This window comes from Acipenser ruthenus, chromosome 16, assembly GCF_902713425.1.
Source record: "Acipenser ruthenus chromosome 16, fAciRut3.2 maternal haplotype, whole genome shotgun sequence".
NCBI classification, from domain to species: domain Eukaryota; kingdom Metazoa; phylum Chordata; class Actinopteri; order Acipenseriformes; family Acipenseridae; genus Acipenser; species Acipenser ruthenus.
In genome coordinates this window covers 12505339-12526595 of record NC_081204.1, presented here as the reverse complement: position 1 = coordinate 12526595, position 21257 = coordinate 12505339, and the positions used below count along the sequence as shown (strand labels likewise).

At 41.3% G+C, this 21257-nt stretch overlaps 1 protein-coding gene across 2 annotated transcripts in view; it reads right to left on the bottom strand.

Annotated features, from left to right (window-relative positions):
- The window catches only part of LOC117414029 (laminin subunit beta-2-like), a 57079-nt gene that overhangs the window by 10965 nt on the left and 24857 nt on the right, over positions 1-21257 (bottom strand). The window contains exons 6-26 of one of the 2 annotated variants that reach the window (XM_058988829.1): positions 20848-21036; positions 20365-20428; positions 16007-16209; positions 14945-15065; positions 13919-14107; positions 13069-13248; positions 12867-12979; positions 11689-11768; positions 11291-11426; positions 10643-10801; positions 10130-10257; positions 9258-9378; positions 7284-7476; positions 6633-6776; positions 6020-6251; positions 5546-5709; positions 4851-4883; positions 2757-2981; positions 1892-2109; positions 1237-1333; positions 440-812 (exon numbers count right to left, since the gene is read on the bottom strand). In XM_058988829.1, the coding sequence (XP_058844812.1) occupies positions 440-812; positions 1237-1333; positions 1892-2109; positions 2757-2981; positions 4851-4883; positions 5546-5709; positions 6020-6251; positions 6633-6776; positions 7284-7476; positions 9258-9378; positions 10130-10257; positions 10643-10801; positions 11291-11426; positions 11689-11768; positions 12867-12979; positions 13069-13248; positions 13919-14107; positions 14945-15065; positions 16007-16209; positions 20365-20428; positions 20848-21036 (3362 nt within the window). The remainder of the gene's footprint in view (positions 1-439; positions 813-1236; positions 1334-1891; positions 2110-2756; positions 2982-4850; positions 4884-5545; positions 5710-6019; positions 6252-6632; positions 6777-7283; positions 7477-9257; positions 9379-10129; positions 10258-10642; positions 10802-11290; positions 11427-11688; positions 11769-12866; positions 12980-13068; positions 13249-13918; positions 14108-14944; positions 15066-16006; positions 16210-20364; positions 20429-20847; positions 21037-21257) is intronic. The other variant, XM_058988830.1, reaches the window with a different exon arrangement.

Here is a 21257-nt window from a genome sequence, read left to right as displayed (position 1 = left end):
AGCACTGGTTAACAGCAGTCAATGAGGACAATTACTCAGATTAAAAGTCAACTGATTTCCACCCCAGTTAATATCACTTTGGAAACAAAAGCATGGGATTTGAAAAGGGACAGTACTTGCAACTGTAGGAACACAAACACATTGGGTTGTGGTCAATTGATGTACAATGTAAAGATCTAAATCATGTAATGGATTAACAGTGTGTGTGAGTCTCCTACGTGTTTTACAGGTTTGGTCCTAAGTTATTAAACAACAGTAGTATTTCTATCCAACAGTGATTTTCTTGGGTGAAAATGGAACAACTACCAGTATACCCAAAGGGCTGGATTCTTCTCCAAATTGTCATCATTTATTTCAAGTAGGAAAACAGCAGATTTCTAAATAGTTTTTATTTTTGTATATAAAAATTACGCTACTGCCAAAAGTAGCCTAAACTGACCGGAGCTGGTTGATGAGTTTCATGAGGTCGGTGATGGCCTGGGCGGTGGCATTGCGCGCGTTCACGATGACCCGTGCCTCAGCCAGCTTCTCCTCCAGCTCGCGGAAGTTCTTCTCGTAGGTGCCAGTCAGGCCGGTCTCCTGGATCTCCTGGGCGCGGCCCGCCAGCGCTCGAGTGCGGCTCGCCAGGTCCTGCACCACCCGGTCCCAGTCCCCGAAGCACTGGTGGCAGGGCTGACAATCCGGGAACTGGCCAGAGAAGCCCCGGGCACACTGGTCACAGCGCACGCCCGACACGCCCTGCCGGCAGGAACAGTGCCCCGTCACCCGGTTACACTGAGAGGTCTCGATCCCGCGAGGGTCACAGTCACACGCTGTGCATGAAAAAAGACAACTGGAGAGGTTAAATGTTGAATTTTAAATAATGCTTTTAAATGGGGCTTTATCCACAGGGTGAAATCGGGTATAACTGGGTCCTATTTAATCAAACAAAACACCAGAAGCTTAACATTAAATGTGCGTCTTATTAGAAATAGGGAATCTACAAAAAAGATTGCATTAGAATTTCTCTTTAGTTTATAATAGCTACACAACATTAATGGTTTTATTATACTTTTTTTGTTTTAGCTTTCTGTCACTGTATTTTTGCAACATAGATATGCTCTTAAACATTTTTTATACAACTATATCCACTAATGCCAGCCGTACACTGGGAGACTAGCTGTGTGCTTCTGTATGAATAACACAAGGTTCTCAGCAGTATACACAGTCGTTTGCTCTGCTCCACATCTGCTTTACCTCTGCACTGCACGTTGGGATTTCCCCAGTAGTTTTCCTGGCAGTCCTGACACGTCTTCCCTCCGAAACCATGGCGACACTGGCACTGTCCAGTAAACTAAAAGCACAAAATATATGTTACACAGTGCCTTTTTCAACAACACACTGCTGGGTACTGTACAACAAGGCAACCGCTATTTGTTTCTTTTAACACTCTAGATACTGTAAATGTATTAGTGTGACTATGTAAGGCATAACAAACAAGTAGGCATTTCCAAATATCTCTAGATTCTAATAGTCTCAATAACTTCTGACAAAGAATGCCCTAACTAAGTTGTATTGGTAGTTTTGCAGAACCGCATAGGTGGATACTTGTCCCCATGGCTTGAAACGTCACCCTGGCCGAGTGCTAAATTTCAGAACTACCTTCAATTAAGTATACTATTCAGGAGCCTAGTGTTAAATAAGTTGTTCATTCCTTATAGCTCCTGAATCACTCAAAATTAGTAAACCTACACTCAGTCGTGACAAATTCATGCTGCGATGCTTGTTAAAACTCCTGGCACCTGGTCGTTTCAATAACTTATCTAAGGGTTAGTTCTGAAATCCAGGACTGGGTGCAGGGCTAGTGCAGGTTTCAAGCCCTGTATTCTTGTTCAAATGGGTTCAGTCTTACCTCATTGCAGGTGGGGCTGACAGCATTGTTGGGGTCACAGCCACAGGGTTCACAGCCATTCCCGCTGCCCAGGTTCCAGTAGTTGGCCACACAGTGGTCACAGTTTTGGCCGATGACATTGGGCAGACACTGGCACTGCCCACTACTGCGGTCACACTCACACTGATCACGAGAGCTGCACTGTCTGCGGTCAGTGCCCAGGAAGTTACATGTGCATTCTGAAAATCAAACAAGCGTGTGTTAGCTGAGGGGAGACGCCGAGATTAGCAACAATTCCTACTGCTGTGTTAAATATACAACACTCAAAACCAAGAGGTTTCTCATTGCTTGATAATGCACTGTTAGCTACTTAGTTCGTTTCTTTAACAAATAACAGCGTTTTAGCCCTTATAAAATTTTACCATGGTAAATCTGCACAGTATTTTTTCAGTTTTATCATGCTTTTACTATGCATTTACCATAGTTTACCACGGACTGTCATGTTTTTAATATACTTTTCCATACATCTCTGTGCTTTATAGTGTTTTGGAAAACCTTTGTAAGTTTATCAGACTATAGCCAAATGCAATTTGAAACATCTTTAGCAAAATCAAGCCAGCTATCATGTTCAGCGTGACAGACAGATAGACAGACATGACCAGTACATACTGTAATGTTTTTGAATGAGGACCCATAGAAAAAAGAATCTTCATAAACAGCAATGTCAAATCACCAAATAAGATCAAGGAATTACCCATAATAATCAAAAATGTTTTTAAAAAGCCCTCTCATTTTTTTGTAGACTACACATCATTGGTACAAGGAGGGCACAGAAAAGGATGTGGTATCACATCTATAACTGAACAGAACAGGCTGCTGTACTTACTCCTGCAGTTGCGTCTGGCCGCGTCTCCATAGTAACCAGGATGGCAGAGCCCGCAGTTAGGCCCCTCTGTATTGTAGAGGCACTTCTTGCACTGCCCTGTGCGTCGGTCACATGCGTTCATGTCAGAGATATCAATGTTGTTGTTACACTGGCAGGGCTGACACCGGCCACCAGGCTGCAAGGGGTTACCATAGAAACCAGGGGCACACTCATCACAACGGGGACCTAGTGGGGTAAAGGGGAAAGCTTAGAAGGCAACAAGTATATACTGAAAAAGGACCTGGATGAAAAGCAGACATGTTTTGCAACTTTTAAGGTTCACGATTAAATGCTTCCCAGGATTACAAATAAGAACAAGCCAATGACTAAAGTGTAAAAGACAATGTGATTGGTCATCTTACAAGACAAACCATATATATTACCAAGGTAACATTAGGTAGTCCAGGATTAGTGCTTATCTGGGTCTGTGGGGCTATCTGAAATGGTTATATTTTCGGTGATAACCTAAGGGCTCAATTGGTGGCAGAATGACAATTTATGAAATTATTAAACCTAACATTGTCTGACACATGGATGATAAAAAAACAAAACAAAACCAAAAAAATAATAATACATTGTGTTCCTATTTCCTATCTACCAACAGCATCAGCTTCAAGTTTATTAAAAAGCCAATAAAATAAAAACCACTACTTGTTATCAGCTAGAAATAAACCACACAGGGTCCAGAAAGCATTATTGGGTGATTATGCTTTCAGCTCCTATGCAGGCACTCACACCAGGAGAGACAAGCTAAGAGAAAAACCCATTCCAGAAACTCCCAGTCAGCTGCCTGTGTGTATCCTCAGCCAACTCTGTACATGGACACTGCAAATAAACAGATAATGCTTAAAAAGGTTTACTTCCTTTTTTTTATATCATCTGTTTATTTTCTTAATATGATTTATTTATTTTTGCAGGAAGTAAACAAAAATGGACAGTGTTTTTCTCAATGACAATATGTCAGCTCTGCTCCTTAGGTGGCATTCGATGATAGCAGAAAGATTTAAGGTGGTACTGTAAAGCTTCCTTCGACCATAATCTAGCAATACCACCTTAAATCTCCTTTGTGTTGACATTTAACAATGCTCTTTCACCTACATACACCTTGATGGTTTAAGGGTGTAGGATATATGACTCTGAACAGGACAACTTTTAAAAGATAAGGTAGAATGATATTTTAGTGCAATCTTGAACATGACTGTGGAACAATGCCGTCTTGCCTTTTCATGTGCACTTTGATGATTAATTCTGTCACCTATGTTCATGAGAAGACACCCATACAACATCACAGACAGGGTCAACTGTACATAACATATTCACTTATACAAAACTGGGACCATTTTAATTTCACAATTTTTCATTCACCCCATATGCATTTTCAGAGTATTTAACTTCATACCTGTTTAATATCCAGGCATTTGGTTTTGTACTGTATAATCTTCTATTGCTGTTTCTGTTCAGAACATTATTTACTCAGTCTTACTTAGGATGATAAAATGACTCGTTGACTAAAAGCTGAATTTCCAAAGTGAGGTGGTTTATAAAATTACAGCTAGGAGTAAACTATAATTTCTACCCGCTCTGTAACTGTGATTGTATATGAAGATTTTCCATTTATTAATTGTATCAACTTCAACCTCCGTCTCAATCTCTTGCCTGTCACTCAGCGGCACCCACACGTCAGATGGCTACTTTTTCACAAGCATTAACACCCTGCATCTTTCTAAACAAGGGATTTAGGGGAGCTCCTGGTGTGAATATAGTAATTGTTACAGCTGTGTATAATGGCATTTAAAACAGGATTCATACATCCGACTTTTTACATATCCGCCTTTACTCGCAGTCGGATATGAGACGGATTATTGTATTAGTAAACCTCTGACTGTCGGAGTGGGGCTTAATGCTTTTGAATATAGACTGTATTGCGGCTTATCATAAAGTGGCAGTGCCTGGCCAAGCGAGAGTTAAAGCGCTGTGTTCCTATGTGCTGCCTGCCTCAGCTTTGCAGGGTGTCTTTAAAGCCATGCAGTGTGAGTGGCGGTCTCAGATACTTACGCTGGAAGCTTCCTTTTGATCGCTTAACCATTCCTACAGAGTGTGTGGTAAGGGGGAAATGGTAAGAGTCAATACAAACCTAATAATCACAAACTCACTGCTTCTTGCATGGACATTATCTTATGGAGCCCACCCACTCAATGACACCATAAAAAACAAGCGGATACAGTATCAGAAAAAATACTTCTCTTTATAATTTAATAACAAAGCCAGCAATGTCTACACCTAAAATACAGCACTACTTTATTACCCTGTCTATGGTAACATTCAATCAGATGTATTTTTTTATCTTATTTAATTTTAATTTTTTCTTCCCAATTTAATGTCCAATTATATTCCCTCAGCACAGCAACTCCCCACAACAGCGCAAAAGAACTGAAGGTCATTGGGCATCCTTCCAATCCCACAACCAAGCCGACTGTCTTTTACACCCAGGAACTCGTGAGAGGATGTCGGTGAGAGGATGTCAGCGAGCTACCAGCCTATGGGGGACAAAGGCCCTGGAGGTGTCCGCTTGAGCTCACCAGGCGTGATGAGGAGAAACAGTCCCTGACGAATTTGCCTCCCTAACCAACAGCCAATGCGTGAGCTGTCCCCAGCAGTTTTTCCAGAGACTTCCCTGATAATAAGACCATTTATTATTTTTGACACACTGGGGAATTCATGTGCTGGAGTATTTATGGAGCTGTGCTTACCTGTGTATCCCTGGTTGCAGTTACAGACGACTTGCCTGTTTCGATTGTCCTGGTGACATGAAGAAGCAAAATGGCGTCCGCTATTGGGCCCATCAGGGCACGGACAGGGGCGACACTGCTCTCCTGAACCCAGCACAGGGTTTCCATAGTAACCGCTGATACACCTGCACACATTAATATGCATTTATTTCACTAGATGGTAAAATGCATAATTCTACATCATGCAATGGGCATATATTTGACAATAAATTCTACATGTACTGTACCTTACTCTTTAAGGACCCGTCACTAATTAACTGTTTTCAGTATGTCATGATTTTCATGAGCAAGTCAGATAATGAAATAAAGAGTGCTGTATTAAAATAACCATTCCCTATAACTGCCCTGCAGGTTTTATGAACAGGCTTTGTACATTAATTTCGACAGGACCCTGTTTAACATACTGTACACTGTCAGGCTAGCCGACTAGCTCACCTCTCACACTTGTCCCCGGATGTATTGTCCCGGCAGGTCAGACAGGCTCCGGTCCTCTGGTCACACTCCTCAGCGTGGCTGTTGCACTGGCAGTGACGGCAGTTGGGGAAGCCCCAGTGTCCAGGCTGACAGCGGTCACAACGCAGGCCAAAGGCTCCCGGGCTGCATGGACACTGACCGCTGAGCGGCTCACAGAATCGGGTCTGAGACCCCTCCAGACTGCACTCGCATGCTGGGGAAGCAACGCAGACATCATCAGACAGTAAGTAGCATTGCCACTTATAGGGTTGTCAATGGAAGTTATTTATGTAAAGATATTTGTAAACGTGATACATCTCATTTACAGGGATTTCGTGGCCCTGAGAATTGCTTAAAACTTTGAAGCCTAATTATTTTAAGAAATAATCAGGGTAGGAGGATTTAGCGAGGCCAGTATTGTAATGACCTGGACTGAAATTCATCAATGACTCCGGTGTTAACACCCCTATTACCATGACATAGTCAATGCATCACACAGGGTCAAACTCATAATTGCATACAAACAGTACAAAGAGAAGGCTATAAACTTTTCATTGCTTGACTTAGTTTCTTTACAGTTGGAACCAGCGCTCACGTTTGCATCCTCCAGGCCCGAAGCCGTAGGTCCCCGGCGCACACTGTTCACAGCGACGGCCGAACACGTTGGGGCGGCAGCGACACTGCCCTCCGTTGGGGTTACACTCCGAGCTGATGGAGCCCTGAGGGTCACACTGACAAGCTGGAGGGGAGACAAGGGCATAGTGCTTTAACAGGATGACACTGTCAACCAGTAAGCAATCATAGCAGCAGACATTAACAGAAACGAACACTTGCTAATTCTGCCTATAACTTTGCTATGGACTCGTTTGTGTATTACGGTTTACTGAGATGTGTAAATAGACAGATTATTCACATAGCCTGGGTCGTCATTCAGATGTAGAATTAAACCAAACAGACCCCCTGCAGGATTGGAAAATCAGGTCAAACTGGAGAACTGTTCAGCTCAACGTTGTATTCTTGAAGTATTAATATACCTTCACATTTAGGCAAGGCCAACATTTGCAATAAATAAAAAATGCCCAATCCTGTATCAATTTGTGGCATATTTACCATTGTTATCTGTTAAATTATACATTCAACTGTATTTAAATAAATGGTTGCTTGTCGCTATTGTTTATGAATTATTTTTTTTGTAGAAATGACAAATTGTGACAGTTCACTGCTGGTGGTGTTGAGATGTACTCACTCAGAGCTCCGTTGTGGATGGTGGCAGACAGGCTGCTGATTAGTTTAGCACAGATATCAGTAGGCTGCGGCCTGATCACGCCCTTGTTGTTGTCATGGCAGCGGTAGCGCTCATAGCTCTCCTTCCGGTTCATGGAGACGGGGTCGCCGCCGATAAACATCTCCAAAGAGGAGTACCGGGGGAGCAGCGCCATCTAAAGGAGGGAGGCATGAACAGCACCAGGCTGTTAGTTACTGACGAGACACACTCAACTTGCTCTTCCAATTGAACTCTTGGACACAGGTTGCATTGGGATCTGGAACACCTGTATGAAATGCAACTCCGTACCATGTGTGGCAAATAAACTAATCAGACCTTTTCAATGATGGAGCACACATTCAATTACACTCACTAATCTGAACCACGGAAGTCAGATTACAATCAGTATGATGAACAACTCAGAAATCTCAACAGCCAGGCTCCAACTGCTCTGGATTAGTGAGAGTCTCCTGTGTAGAAATGACAGTACTTCTCTGACATGGAGTCTAGAGAAGACACTGAACTGATTTTTAACATGGGATAAAGCAAAGGTAATGTGTTTCTTGTAAACCTGCAGGTGGGTTCTGTAACACTTACAAGCCCCTTACATTTCTGAGTTTTATATTTTACTTTTGGTAACTTTATCTGATGAGGTTTTCCTTTCTTAAAAAAACTGCGCCAATGACGATTTGGAGAAGAAAGCCCAGTGTAGATTATGTGCTCGTCACATAAAAGATGTACGTTAAAAACATGATGTTAAACTGAACGGAAACTACATGTACAAACTGAGATTAACCAAACTGTAATTAAATCATTGCCATCAGCACTGGTTTCACACATGGGTGCTGGAGTAAAGTCAAATATGCTTTTAAGAAATTTCTTGCTAAGATGTTACACAGTTCTAAACCTCAGAACTTTATCCAGTTAGGACTCAGACAGAATCCTGCACTTTAGTAAACAGATGGTGCCACAGTTTAAAGTCTACCAATTACCGCTGTAATTATTACAGATTTTGGACCCCAAAGAGGAGAAGTCTCTCCTATTAGCAGACAGGAATTTGGGAAAAGGCTGAGATTTATTACAAGGAACTTAGAAATACTAAAGGAAACTTAAATTAAATGACAAATGCTTAGACTAGAAGACAATGAAAAATAATTCTAGATGAAACGTTTGTCATTGAATACAAGTTTCTTTTCGTATTTCTAAGTTCAGCACTATTAAGTGTTTAATAGCTATGAATATTACAAGAACCTTAGCATTGAAGGGATAATTTATACCACATACATTGATACAGTATTAATGTTGTGCCTTTTTAATCGTATTTGTGTGTTTCTCTATCATTCTCTACTGCTGTTTCTGCTTAAGATCACTGTTTATCACAGGGGTGATTCTGCAAAAGCTGACTAGTATAATGTACTTATTTGAGTTATAAACCTTCTACCTGCAGTATGTCCCACACACGAGTGTGTCTGTGCCACTCGTACTGCAATTCTCAATTACAGGTGAAATACCAGTTTAAAAATTAGTAATCAATACAGGCTGAAAAAAAGAGTGAAATCACCTGCCATAACACTGTCAATGGGGTATAGGCAGGATGGCATGGATTCATCATCAGAAGTCTGTAAGTTGTGTATTGTTCTGATAGGACACAAGACCAATACCCAATGATTACAATCTCAAATTAATTCAGGGGAGGAAAGTCTGTTCTCCAGAATAGTAGCACAGCATTCATTTTGAGACTTTGCCGTAAAATATTTGTAGTTTATACATCATTGGAAAAGTACCTGCCAACTGACCTCCACTGTGTCAAATATGCTGTCTTGTCCATTGTTACTGAATCTGACATTTACATTTTACAGAATACATGTCACAACACATGAATCAGTCATGTGAGGGGGCAGTCAGCAGAAAGAGTGTGCTACATACTGCTGGTTTTCCTGCTGTGCTGGGACTCACCGAGTCGATGAGGATGTTGGCGTTGGGGACTCTCTCCCTGGAGGTGTACCGAGGAAACTCCATGCGGATGGTGTAACTGACTCCACGCTCCAGACACACAGGCTGGGGCAGCACCACATACCTATGGGCGGGGGAGATAGACCTGTAATGATGTACAGTGCCCAGGTCGGGGCGCACTAGGGCAGCAGGTAATGAGAGACTTGCACCATTATATCTTCTCAGAATGCAAAACAAACAGTTGTGAATACCACCAACACATATTTTAGAAGTATCAGGAATTACTTACAATAACTCGACTGTCAATTTTTATCAAATCCCCGGTGGTATGTGCCAGTATCATAACCTCATAAAGGCATGGAAAAGAGGTCCTGAAGCTCCACATTTACTTAATTTTCCTACTTTTTAAATTCTTAAATTACATTTTTTTTTCCTCAGAAACAAAACTTAATTGAATTACTTTCTCATTGCTACTATTAATTCCAGTTTCTGGAAAAAAAAACAGTATTCTGAATTTCTCAAGAAAAGTTTATTGGACAGCTCTCCCACTAGTTTGCTCTAACAGCAGGTTCTCAAGGTTTCTATGCCGTGTTGAATTTGGTTTTCTGATATATTTTGTCTGTGTAACTATGCTTCCTGTGCTTTAGAATTTAGACTGACAGGATACACAATCACAGTGTTCGCTCACAGGTAATCAGATTTGACACTCATACTCTCTACACACCCTTAAACAAAACTGTAAGAAATTGGAGACCACTGAGAGCTGTTCCTCAGAAAGTATGATAATCTTTGACATTCTGAATGTGCTTGCTTCTAATGGGCCTTACTCACCTGGACAAGGGAGGCAAGGAGACCACAAGCAGATTCAGACTCACCTGGACAAGGGAGGCAGGGAGACCACAAGCAGATCGTCAGCAGGGATGGTGTTTCCACACGGGCTGCTGGTCGGGATCGCACCGGGCCGGATAACTGAGACTCGCACCTTCTCCCACTCTTCAGGGAACTGACAGGAAAAAAAGTTACATTAGAGCAGAGACAGATACTCAAAAACTAGATATAGGGGAAATGGCACCTGCGGTGGGCTATAATGGCTTTGAAACGTGAAGTAAAATGGGATATGTGCAAAAATTGGTTAAAAGTAGAATAAGTATGTATTGTTACTAGTTTCTGACGTAAGACAAGAGGTTCATTATTAGTTATTAGACAGTACCCATAATACGTTAGGATTATAGAACACAACTTTTAACACATAGGACCCTATTCATAACACTGTTTTAAAGAAAAACATTTTAAGAATTGTTTGTTTAAAGCCTCTATTGATGAATTAAATCAAAACGTGCACATCATTACTCATGTGAATGCTAATGTAAGTGGGTGAGCTGCGATACCTGTGGCTCGTATCGGATCAGAACATCGTACTCCATGGAATAGGGAATGTTGTTGATCTGGAACTCCAGATTGCCTCCTTCTGGGACTCGTGCGAAGCCGGTGCCGGTCCAGGTGGGGGGGCGGTTGGGCTGGGGCTCCCTCACCACCACTGCACAGCCCTGGGGAAGCAAGAAGAGGTACAAAGTCATTTACCTGTATAGGAACTACCTTTATTCAAGCCAGTGGGCATCCTCTAATCCCTCTGCCAAACCAATCATCCCTGGAGGTCAAAAGCCAGCCTTGCCAGCAGGGGCCTCTGTACTACAGTGAGGTGCCTCCCTTACTCATGGGAGAGTCAGTGCAACACACCCTGGGAAATCCCTACCGAAGAGCGTCAACTTCTCATAGCAAGTAACTGAAACAACGGCAGGATATTGTGCAGAAGATACAAATAAACATACTACACTGATCAATTATTGGTCATGTATTTGATCCAAAAGAATCAAGGCTGCGGAACAAACTTCACTTCTTAAAAAATGTTCCTGCTTTATTTAGTGTGATAGATTTCTTGTGGTGCTACATTATCTATGTTGCCAATTAAGAGTATTCCGTGCCCAGTTTTTGTTTCCCGCTCCCCTCCACAGTGTTGTGCTGGGCCCCAGTCTTACCTGCCCTAGTCGTGCAAGCTCAGCCTCATAGGTGTAGTGGTCCAGAGCCATAAAATAATATCCGGACTCCACCTGGCTACACTGCCGCCCCACCATGTGCGCACGACACCGGCACTGCCCCGTCTCCATGGAGCACCTGGGGAAGAGAGGGAGAGTGAATCTTTCAGAGTGGAACATCTGCAATGAAGTGCCTATGAAAGGGTATCAGACTGGCCACCCTAGAAACATACAAGCTCATGTGAAAATACTTTATTTAACAACTATGTTAAGACTAACGCAAGCAAGATGATACAAACTTTTAAAAATAGCAAATAAAAATGGGTCAAACCTTTCTATAATATAAACTTACAAATGGTGCATGTAACCCTACAGTGTAAAGCGAGGCATACTGTACTCACTGGTTGTCAGTAGCTCCTCCCACATCACAGTCACATGCTCGGCAACCATGTAGATCATGACTCAGGGCCCAGTGCTCCGGCTAGGAAAAGAGCAGAGTTGAAACATGCAGATGACACAATTGTCTGTTTCTGAGATAAGGATTGTAAAATAAAGTGACTTTGTGATTTTGTTTGTTGCTGCTTAACAAACAACCATGAGATCAGAACTCGTTCTGATACAGGATGCCCATAGCAGGATGCCTCACAGCTGGACAAGCGACTCTCAAGATACATATAACAAAAGTGTGACATGTTTTCACTGTACTGTACTGTGCTGTACTTTTGTGGATATACTCATATTCATTTCCAGTGGGAGATCATTAAGGAGTATTCATTTGCTACTGGCGTATTTGGATAAGTAAGTGAGATGAAACAAAAGCTTGCATCTTTTCTCTCTGATGTCAAGTCTCCTCTTCAAAGGTTTCTATATCTGGCTCTTGATCAGTGACTTATCACAGCCTCCACCAGCTTAGCTAAATCACAACTGGATGACTTTCCTTCATAGCTGGAAGACTCCCAGTACATAGATGCTGTGCTGTATATATCGAATTACTGACAACAGACATGTAGGATAATAAAGCAGCTATGAATAGCAACAAGCCTGTCACAAGTACCAAGACACTTTCTTCAGATCATTAACTGTACAGCATATATGCATGTTTGTGTGAGAGCCGATCATATTTGGATTATAAGTGTATTGCATGTTTTTCTTTGTGTGTGTGTGCGTGCAATATCTGTACAGTATATACAGTGTAGCGAAGTATGCACAGGATTAAAAAGCTTGGTTCCGTAAGCAAAACAAACACCAAGGTGCACAGGTCAGGCCTAAAACCCTGAACTAAATGTAGACAAAGAGCCCAGCATTCCTGGGTAGTGTTACTGACCTTCCTGGGAAAAGGGATTTACAAACATTAACTGGAACACTTTCTTCAGGTCAGCTCCTTAAACATGGGCTTTGCTAATAAATTGCCCATACTACTGTAATTTCCTAGTAAAGATGAGACAGTTCCCATGTAACAAACACTCTAGTCCTGTCTGTATAGTGTATATGACACACAGACATGCCTGGGCAAGGCTTTGAACGGCACTTACAGTCACTCTGATGCTCTGTGAATATAAGCAAATGAAAGATGACTCACCAGGCACTGACTGCAGCTGCGGCCGGTCACCAGGCGCTTACAGAAGCAGTCTCCGCTGATGGTGTCACACTGGGGGCCGTTGCTCACAGTACCACGGGGGTCACACTGGCAGGCTGGGGGTCAGAGACCAATGGAGGCATTAAGAGTGGATGTACAGCATGCAGTTTACAGTCTAGTCTGTGTCAAACCAGGCTGTACTCACGCTGGCAGCCCTTGGGGTTGTCGCTGCTCAGCCCGAAGAATCCGGATTTGCACTTGTCGCAGCGTGGGCCCTCCACGTGGTCCTTGCAGCGGCACTGCCCAGCGATCATGCCCTGAGTGGGGTCGTCATGCCCGTCACAGATCCCTCCGTTCAAAGAGCCGTCGGGGTCACAATCACAGGCTGGGGAGCAGGAGCACGGTGGTTACAATCAGGGGCAGACAGAGACAATCACACAGACAGATACAATTATAAATGCTGAATCAGGATAATGAATAAAAACAAAATCAGTACCAGACTCATTCACTGTTCTAGGGCAAACATGCTCAATTCCCAAAATATTTTTAAGGACTGTATTTTTTGTCTTAGGTTAAATAGTGCTTTGAAAATAGCAATACACTTCAAAACCTCTCTGAAACGGTTGAAAAGGGCTTAATGGACTGCAAACTTTAATGAATCAAATACAGTGATATTAGTGTTTTCAACAAAGGTTTTATTGAATGTTAACACGGTTTTACTAACACAGTAGCATGTTAGGGGCACCACAGAACAGTTGGCCTTAAATTGGTATTTTTTTGATTTATTAAAAATATGAATGCTTGTGTTATTTCCATACGCAGTGGCGAGATTCAATCATATTGGGGTTGTGTTTACAATGATGAGCTTGAACATTGAACATTGAACAAATGTTTAAAATTCCTTTAACAAACAATTTGGTCTTTATGGAGCCAAACAAGAGGAGTTACTGGGTACTGAAGTAAATGGTTTCTAGCCAAACTCATTAAGAATCAGGATGAAAATCTAGCATCTTTCAGAAGCACAAGACTTCCAGGGACAGCATGATTCTACTCACCCACACAGACGGACGGGTCTCTGATATCACGGGTGGGGTCCTGGTAGTAGAAAGGTTTGCACATCTCACAGCTGCGGCCCATGGTGTTGTGCAGGCAGTCGTCACAGACGCCCCCGCTCGCGTTCCCGGTCGCCAGGTATACCGCCATGTCGAAGTGACAGTGGTTGGAATGGCTATTACAGTTGCATTCTGGGAGAGCCAAGAACACATTCAGAAACACAATGATACAGTATCTCACTCACCAGCAGCAATCTCACAGTACACCACAACCCCAGTACTTCACTGTATTTTCAATGCTGTCTGAAGTAGCCTACTGGAAATGTAATATGTACTGATCAGTCTTGAGTTTCTTTGGCTGTGTTTACACAAAGGGAGCATTGTGAGTGATATTTCACTGCTGATGGAAAAGATCCATTCCAAGGTGGAGTATAAATCAGGGATGTCAAAACACAGTCCAGGAGGGCCATTCCATTCCAGGTTTAACAGGTCAAATGATACAATTAACTACTTCAGGGTCTGGATGGAGGTTTAATTGGTTCAATTAAACAATTTAGAACAGAGCTGAAACAAAGACAGGGGTGGAAGGGGCAACTTGGACCATTTTATGTTGGGGTTTTAAATAGAGTTTGTAAACTTGAGGTTTCAGTAGTAGGTCTATAACACAAGACACGCTAATTAACATTTCATGTTATAACATTTGACAGTTTTTCATTTGAGAATTAATGTTTATCTTATGATTGGGTGTTTTAAAGTTATGGATAAACTTCAAGTAAATTCAGATGGAGGGATGCCCACCAAAACACATCACTCTTAACCATTGTAAATATACCACATCTCTGCTCTTTTCGGCTACCCTTTGGTCTAACTCATTTTTCACTCATTCAGCCTAACTCAGGTTCTCGATTGCTTTGTGAAACAACCAAGGAATGGCCCTCAGCCGAACAGGTTGGGATGTTTTCATGACACACAATCAATGAAATGTATTTCTCATGTATTTCTCGTTTCTCACTGACGGGCGGCACTCACTCTTGCAGGCGTTGGTGTTCCTCCCTTCAGCCGGTCTCCAGGGCTTGTCATTGTAGAAATCGTCACACTGCTCACAGTTCAGGCCCTGAGTGTTGTGTTTGCAGACACACCTGCCGTGAACCTGCAAGAGTTTAAAAGCTAGTCAAATTATAGACGTTTAACCACTGTCAAAACAGGCCTGGAAACAATTGCATTTCTATTCATATTCAATATCCTACTCAATTACAGTATTTTTCATTGAAATAACATGAATTACATGTAGTTCCATAGACATAAATATTGTAGTTATTTTACAATATTGTACAATTTTTAGGGTCCTCATTAAAAAAATGGGGACCCTTATGCGCCAATCGTGTCCGGCTAATCTTCACCAAATTTACCCAATATAAAAGTTTACAAATTTGCACAGTAATTTGTAGTCTTCCCATGGTTTTACTATTCATTTACCATAGGTTTCCATGGCTTCTCTTTTTTATTTGCTTTGCCATACCTCACTGCTTTACAATGCCTACGGATACTTTACCATGCTTTCACTAAGCTGTATTACACTTTGCTATGTTTTTACAGTAGTACTCTTAAGGGACACTCCCGGCCTCCTATCCATGTTTTGAGTTGCATTTGGCTATAATACAATAAACTATTTAACACAAATATTTGACCAAGTAATGTGTGATTATTAAGCGACTTAAGCGTTTCTGAGGCCCCTCTTTATGTGTGTGCACTTATTTATGATTTGCTTTACAGATTACCAACAAACTTATTTTCAATACGCCCATGATTGTGTCAGTGAGTCTGAATTCTTCCTTGACCTTGATCACGGCCGCAGCATGGAGGCAATGGAGGATCTGTACCCATTTCATGATGCCAAACCAAAGTCTCCCAGCCCTTTCTCATTTCACTATTCCCGCAACAGGTCAGTCATACTTCAGTGATAAAACATGAGAACATTTTATTAAAACAGAAATATCTTTGTGATATATATGTGATATTTCATGGGCAGCACAGTAGGTTTGTCTACTGGCAATATGGCAAGCACCAGGGGTAACATCCCTACCCTCTCACCATGCCCTCGATGTCGTCTCGGATGCCGGAGATGGGGGCGCACTCAGAGGCGTGTCCGTAGCAGAAGCAGTTCCCGCGCACCACCAGCTCGTACATGGCGTAGTAATACTTCTCCTTGATCTCCGCACGCGAATCCAGCAGGTTATCCCCCAGGGTATGCAGCTTGGTAAAGTTCACCCGCAGATTGGTGATCTTTAGCAGGTCTGAAACAATGCAGTGCACTCTATATTATTATTATTATTATTATTATTATTATTATTATTATTATTATTATTATTATTATTATTATTATTATTGACAACCAGGATATTGAGTTGAGATTTGTGACCCATTTTCAAGCAGACAACAAACCGTTACATACATCACAGTCACTAGTTAAAAAAAATAAACCTTTTTTTTTTTTAACTGAAAAAGAAAATTCCCATTGGGGTCTGATGATCTGAATCTCACTTGTCAACCCGCTCTACTGAGCCATCTTTCTACTGTATTATTATTGTATTCAGGGATGTTAATTAGGGCTCAATAAGTCAGATTCAATACAGCCAGATTAATACAGTTAAAGGGCCACTGTCCTGCAGTGTTGAGTGTTCAATGTTATCTTTCCAAGGATGCATCCACATACAGCAGATGCTGTTTAGCTAAAAATGACCATGATAATCATCTTAAATGCCATTCATTGTGACGTTCTCCCTAGTTAGTAGTTCTTCCTCTCTCACGCTCTCTTGTTGATCTTTTCAAGATATTCCATTGTACAAAATGGAGGGGGAGCTGATTATAAGGTAATTTTCTGATGCCCTGTTTACTTACATGGCACTTAACACCCCTGAAAGAGAGAAGAACAAAACATCTCGACAGCAGCGATGACTGTAAGAAACATGATTATCACAATCATACTATTAACAAGAAGAATGGTTCAGTACAATATATAATGAAGACTAAACAAATTATTGATAATAGCACAATAATTGTTGTTCCAACTCTATGACCTATTGCAGAGGAGTATATAAAAATATTTATGAGTGCTGTAAAGCATGATAAATGAAACATGGTAAACTATGTTGAAGAGAATGATTTTGTATCCTTTTATGGTACACTGCAAGATGATTGTGTAGCATGGTAAACTGGTAATGTAGCATGGTTAAGTGAATGTTATTGTGCTATAGCATGGATTCCATTTAAACTGCAAGATTATTGTGCAAACGTAGCATGGCTCCCTTTTTACAGAGCTCCAGCAATGGTTCTAAGCTTTGCAAACTTTGTTCTCGTTCCCAGGTTTGGGTAATGATGTTTGAACATTATGGAATAAAACCTGGCAGCATTCACTAATGTTTAAAACTCAAGACTCAAGAGGGTTTTCGCAATTAGAAACTGATGGAGGCTCCTAAAGTGGTTTTTGCAACATGTTGTTATTTATTTAAACTTGCACAACAAAGAGCTAAAAACTATATTATTGCCCCCGCTAAGTGAAGTGTGATCGCAGGGTACTGTGATCAGCGTGTGAAATGAAAACTGGAATTAGGAGTGAAAGAACACAACTTTTCTCACTGGGCTCTGAATTACAATGTGAAGTCCAATTTAAAAGGAGTGCTCCCTCATACAGCAGACCACAATTGCATCCTTGCTTGCTTAAAGTGTACCTTTCGCTTCCTGATTTTAACATTTGCATTTCATAGAAAAATTGATCTGATTTGATGGAAATCTGTACAGATTCATATATAACATGAATATTTATGTAAAGTTTATAACATGTTAAAACAATTGCTAAGATTTATAAATGCGTCTTTAAGCTGTATTTGCTGATTATAACCAGCCTGGAGCTGAGTTTGAGAGTGTCCCTAATGGCTACTGAGGCTCCTGATGCAACAAAGTCACAAAAACAAATATCCATTTAACTTTGTTTTCAAAATATTAGCAGAGGTTACGGCCTTCCTCTGGCCCTCACAACCTCGCAGGAAAGGCCGAAACAAATGGCTTTCCTGCCAGAGGGGAGAATCACTCAGATTAGACCCAACCCTCTGATAGAGCTGGAACTGGAGGCTGGCCAACTATAACAGTGCTTGAGCAGCCTGGAGTTTACCCACAGATAAGAGGAGAAGCAAACCAGAAGCTAATTTCACACGTGCAACTGCATAACTGGACAGCAAGGCCACTGGTTAAGCCTGAAGATGTGAAAGTTGTGCAGTGTTATTTCAGTTACTAAACCACTGAGTATGTTCTAGCAAGGCATAGCTGTAATAAGAGATCCAAAAGCCAAAGTGAACCGTGAGGTCAGAAATCCATGAAAAGCTAGATATTGCAGGTCATCTCCATCTCCCATAATGTAAGGAGAAATGCCTTTCTGATTGAATAGCTTGTAAACAAAGTCAAATCTAACATGTGATCTGTCTCATTGATTTGGCCAGAGATTATAACAATGTACAGCTGAGAACCAAATATGAAGACCATATCTCAAAGTGTGCTTTCTTTGGTCTTTGTAAAATTACTGCTACAAAAAGGGTACTTTGTATTGCAGTGTCTGCAACCAAACTTGACCTAGAAAATCATAGAGTAACAATGTATACTGAATATGAAGCCAAACAACATGGTAAGAGTGTGGAAAAATATCAGTAACTCATGTACTTTATATCATTTTCTGTTCAGTCATCATATCCTGGTGACTTTTTAAAACTCAGAAGTTTTAAATACCCCAGTGGTCTCACTAGAGCTCTCAGAATCACGTCTGAACCACCGTACTGTACCCATTGTAATCAGAGTGCTCTGTTAAGGTCACAATGGTGATTTAGTCTTCTGGATGTGAAGACTGAAACATTTTGTCTTTTTTTTTTTTACCAAGTTACCTTATAAATCTTCCTAATGAACTACAAGCCTGGAAACATGCACTTATGAAAACTGTACTGTGCTCCTTTAACCTAAGGGGCATGGTTTTCCATTGTTCCATTTACAAAGAAATGGGCAATTTGCCCCTAGTGAAAAATACAGCCCTTGGTCTTGGCAGTCGGCCACACTGACTGGAAAGCCTTTCATGGGCTTCGAAGGGAACAAGTTAAACATACTGTGTTGCGATCTGTCATCACATTTCTAATCACACTCAGTATTGTTTCTCCAGAAATGTTTTTACAGGGTTTCAGTTTACACAATACATTTCCCTACAAAGGCAGGTTTTGCTATTTCCGTTTGTCATAAAAAAGAATCAGAAGGAAAGTACCACTAATTATAATAACCTAGATGAGCACTGCATACGAATATTCTTTCTGAAAATGCCTGTAACTACATACCTTGCCCCTATGAAAGGTATACATAGCACATGCATTGAGAGCTCATTAAATCACACGTTTTTAATGTATGATTGTTCCAGTTTTAAAGGTGTCATACCTCATACAGTTTTAAACATAGCTTTAAGAAAATATCAGCCCGAAAACATAAATACAAAAATATGGTAAACCCTTTTAATTTCTGGTTTGCATCCTGAGAGCTTGGTGATGTTGCTTGTTATTAAGGCTGCATGTTGTATAAGCATTTTTTGTTGATTTTTTAAAGCAGAAAAACACCAGTTAAATTTACTATAACCAAACGAGGCACACACAGGGTGATTCATAATTCACACAACATTGTTGTTTTGAATTGTTTTCAATTCTACTTAAATGCTGACATTATTGAACCCTCCCCCTAGTGGCCTAACGGAGCATCACAATGACAGACACTATTACTTTGCATATCACTGCCTTCTGCCCTGCCACAGTACCATATGTTTTTTCCTAGGTGTTAATTGACTACCTGATTCAGTGGGGCCTGAACCAATCACACATACACTGCCTGGCCATTATACCATAACCCTCAATGCTTTACAACGCTCGCCTATGCTGGACCATGCTTTCACTGTGCAATATTACACTTGCTTTTACAATGGGGAACTTTTATAAAAATGAACAGGTTTATTTTTCTTTCACAAACAATGGTGCAGATTGCATTTTGGTGTACACGCTTTGTGTATATTTAAAAAGTGGTAACCAACAGAACTACAGTGTATCCCCTTTCAGTATTTCAGTGCCAGCTGTCAAAATCTCCCTTAGCAACCTGTTTCTTTAGCTTGTATTCAAAATGATGCTGAATGTATCTCTCTGTGACACAACCAGTATTAATAGATCTCAGCAGTGATTTCACACATCCTGCTGCTCACATTATTATAAAGCAGCTAAGAAAAAAAAAGCAAAATCCTGTTAAATTCTGTCCCACGACAAAAATGAAAGCCATTCACAGAGACAGCCACGGGACAGCAATGAAAGAACTGAGGCGCTATTCTTTATTCCTTAAACTGTAAAAAAAAAAAGATATAAATGAACAAAGAACAGATTTCTTACTCTGAATCTGAGGGCTGTAGGGATCCTGAATGCGAATGGCAGGGTCCAGCACTCTGTAAATCACCTGCTCAAGAAACAAGCGTTAACAACGTGTAGTGCACACTTACATTTCATCGGCTGTTTATTCTGTTGTTGCAATCTTGTAACACTAGGGAGATAACTGGATCAACCATGTGCTGTCGAGACTCATAACAGGCTTTCTGACATCTGAACACTGTATTTTTGCAGTTTTCCCATACTTTTTCCTTGGTTTTACCATAGTTTCCCATGGTTTTCCATGTTTTTGAATACCTCTCTGGGCTTTACATTGCTTATCTATGCTTTAGCATGCTTTTTTATTATGCTGTAATCCCAATTAATCCTGCCTGTGCCAGGTATTATAACAGGGAGAATGTAATGAAAATCTTCATCAACGTTTCAGGTTGTATTTCATTTTGGAAGCACCCTCCAGTTTCTTAGACAGTCGGTCAGTGCTTCACTCACCTCTCCCTCTGTAGATGGCTCAATGTCTGAGTAACGGGACTCACAGAGGATGTCATCCACCTTGCGAAGGGGACCCGTGGAGACTCCGGGGAACGCTGACGCGCAGTCCTGGGCGAAATAGCGATACACCTGCCAGGTGCGTCCGAAATCAGCAGAGCGCTCAATCAGCATGGCAGCAGGGCGGAAAGTCTATCGAGAGACGAGAGCAGAAAAAAGATTGATCTATACTGCACTCCCATCCCAGAATCCATGCAGCCCAGAGTTTTTATTACTAGTTGAGAAACAGATTTATGCCACCGGAGCAAAAGTTTAGACAAACTGGACCAGTGGAGCTTGTTTTGTTTGTTAAACAGGGTAATATTTATAAATCAGTTTGGTCCAGACTGGTTAAGTAGTACGGCATTCGTTCG